This window comes from Trachymyrmex septentrionalis, unplaced genomic scaffold (genome assembly GCF_001594115.1).
Source record: "Trachymyrmex septentrionalis isolate Tsep2-gDNA-1 unplaced genomic scaffold, Tsep1.0 scaffold60, whole genome shotgun sequence".
Taxonomy (NCBI): Eukaryota; Metazoa; Arthropoda; class Insecta; order Hymenoptera; family Formicidae; genus Trachymyrmex; species Trachymyrmex septentrionalis.
The window spans coordinates 5,788,621-5,791,295 of NW_017305779.1; the positions used below are offsets into that span (position 1 = coordinate 5,788,621).

Sequence of the window (2,675 nt, forward strand, 5' to 3'; positions counted from 1 at the left end):
TCGATGATGTCAACTGATGACATTGACGACATAATGAGAATGACGGACATGACAATCGAAGAAACATCTTTGGCAGAAAGCAGACAGTCGACATCCAGCGAATCAACAATTGTGCAAACGTCGGAAATGAATGTTAAGGAAACAAGCGAAAGGCCAGAAGAAGCGGAGGATATCACCGAAATATCGGAAATTTTTGAAGAAACAATACCAATTAAATGACGATCGTAATTGTGATTGTTGCAAAGAGAAAAATAACTGTGGAATAGTGGAAGAAATAATTAATAAGATATAACGTAAGATATAACTAAAAATATTACAAAAGATGAATAAATTTGTGAAAATTACGAAACGATAGCGAGATAAATAAAGATAGTAGACTAAATGAGTAACGCACTTGGCCAAATTATTATACTAATAAGATTTTTCAGTGATGATTTATTACACATTTTTTAATATTTTATTTTTTGTCTAAATATTTTATTATATGAATATAATAAATAAATTACTAATAAGTAATACAAATTAAAAATAAATTTCATCGTTATTATTATTAAATTATTCTTTAATAAAATAACTTATTAATTATTTTATCAAAACATGCGAATTTTTATTATCAACTGATAGACGTTAAACGAGTGATAAAAGTTGCATATAAATTTTTATTTGATATTCAGAATTAATTGACTAATATTATATATTAATTGATTTTTATAATACACAAATAAGTTATCGTTTTCTCTCAAACTTCCATCTATAAATAGGAGCGGCATCCTTCGAGCCAGATTTCACTAGTTTCGGTTTTCTGACTTTCTTATCTTTCAGCGCTCTGCGTACCTCAAGCTTCTGTTGCACGACTGTAAGCTCAAGTTCCCTATCAATCCTCTTTTCGAGTTCTTTATAAGTCATGTGTTTCTTTTGCTCGAACTTAGCAATAGTTTTGTTATCCAATTCCGGTAGCTTCATATTTTTGATTGCATTTAAAGTAGGCCGATTTGTGCGTCTGGACAGAAGCGCTGGATGTGTATCCAATTTCTTGGCTAGGTCAAAATTCTTCATCTCATCGTCGTCCAAGAAAAAGATATGCTGATTCGGTGTCTCGTTGGCTGCATCAATCATATGCAACTGACTCTGCAACTTATCTATCTTTTTTGCCTCAATGTTCCTCTTGTATGCTACATATCTGAGGTCCTGTGTCTCCATTAGCTTGATTTGTTCAGATGTATGCTGATCCTCCTTGTCCTTCTCTCGATGAACGCCATTCATCACTTTGGAATTAATCATATGAAAATGAAACTCATCTGGATTCTTATTCAGTGCACGCTTTCTTAGAAGTTTGATTGTCGCTCGCTTTTCCTGGAAGTCCCTGGCTCTGATAATGTAGTCTTTCTTTTTCTCTAACAGCCCCAGGTGTTTGCGGGCCTCTGGTTGGTGACGTTCCCGGTGAGTCTTCTGACTCATCTTCGCAGCTTTCTTCCACGATGACATTTTAACGGTGCTCTCTGAAAAATAAGATTATTGTAAGATTATTAGATGTTCATTTGAAAGTAAAATAAATGAAGGGATATAAATACAGTCGATAGTAGATAGAACACTGATCACACAGATAATATCTTGTTTATATTATGCAGCTTACCTTTTTTGTATTCACGAAAAAAATTGTTTCATCAACAGTAACAAGAGCTGGTCATCTCTATGTCACATAACCTCACATTTAGTAGTACACGTGCGGCATATACTCCAAACGCACGGAATAATAATCTGTGCCCTAGCGCTCACACTAGCTTCAGCTCACACCACACATTGTTTCACACACACTCATACACTATCATACATAATGAAAAGTCACATACATTTCTAACAGCCAATAAGTGCATCCAGAAGCACGATTGCTCACTGAGCGCTCAGTGAACTCTTGCATTTGATTGGCATATTCTATTAGATCTAAAAATGTAGACTAAAGGTAAAAGAGCTCATGCACCTAATGGCTGCGTTCAGCAGAGAAAGGAACTGCTGTAAAATTCTTCAATATGATATATTGGTTTATACATTTAGATCTATAAGGAATCAAAAGTAAGAACCAATCATATTGAAGAATTTTACACAGTTGCAAAGCTGCTTTTTCTGCTGAACGCAGCCAATGAGAACGTAATATCATGGCGTGCCGCCATGTTACCTTGATTATTTGAATTGGGCCTCTTATGTCATAATTATTTTACTTATTTTTGTGTTTTTAATTATATCTATGTAGCTTCTACAATGCGCTTTTTGTTTCTTGCTTTTTCCCCTTTTGCACCGTTTTATTGGCAATTGCATTTCTTGCTATGTATTTCCTGTTTCTTCCGAAGTTCGTTAACTTTTATCTTAGACGATATAAAACAAAAAATCAGACAAGAAAAAAAAACAAGATGTAAAAAATAGCAAAAAGCAAGAAACAGGAAAAAAAAGCACATTGTAGAATAGTTTGCAATATATAATATAATGAATTTGGTTTTATCTTTTGTCATAATAAAAATATTAATTATTCGCAATTCTTCTCACTTTAATATTAACGCTTTCTCAGGAAAGGAATATATAGAGGTAATTAATGGGGAATAGCAAAGAATAGCGAGAAGACGAGATATAACAAGAAATATAAAGAGATAGTTATTGATGATAGGCTACCGGATCTAAAAAGC

The 2,675-nt window shown here is 33.4% G+C and overlaps 2 protein-coding genes across 2 annotated transcripts in view; one reads left to right on the forward strand and one right to left on the reverse strand.

The window, feature by feature from the left end:
* Nucleotides 1-262, forward strand: part of LOC108752526 — a 2,595-nt gene extending 2,333 nt beyond the window's left edge. The window contains exon 5 of the mRNA XM_018493375.1: nucleotides 60-262. Coding sequence (XP_018348877.1) covers nucleotides 60-219 — 160 coding nt within the window. The 3' untranslated portion in view covers nucleotides 220-262. The remainder of the gene's footprint in view (nucleotides 1-59) is intronic.
* A 448-nt stretch (nucleotides 263-710) lies between these two features.
* Nucleotides 711-1,765, reverse strand: LOC108752510 (probable U3 small nucleolar RNA-associated protein 11). The gene is made up of 2 exons (XM_018493356.1): nucleotides 1,634-1,765; nucleotides 711-1,499 (listed from the first exon to the last, which is right to left on the reverse strand). The coding sequence occupies exon 2, from the start codon at nucleotides 1,483-1,485 to the stop codon at nucleotides 727-729; it is 759 nt and encodes a 252-aa protein (XP_018348858.1). The 5' UTR covers nucleotides 1,486-1,499; nucleotides 1,634-1,765; the 3' UTR covers nucleotides 711-726.
* Nucleotides 1,766-2,675: the final 910 nt, after the last annotated feature.

Excerpts from the sequence above, each read along its gene's own strand:
- LOC108752510 (XM_018493356.1), bottom strand. The coding sequence starts at position 1,485 with ATGTCATCGTGGAAGAAAGCTGCGAAGATGAGTCAGAAGACTCACCGG.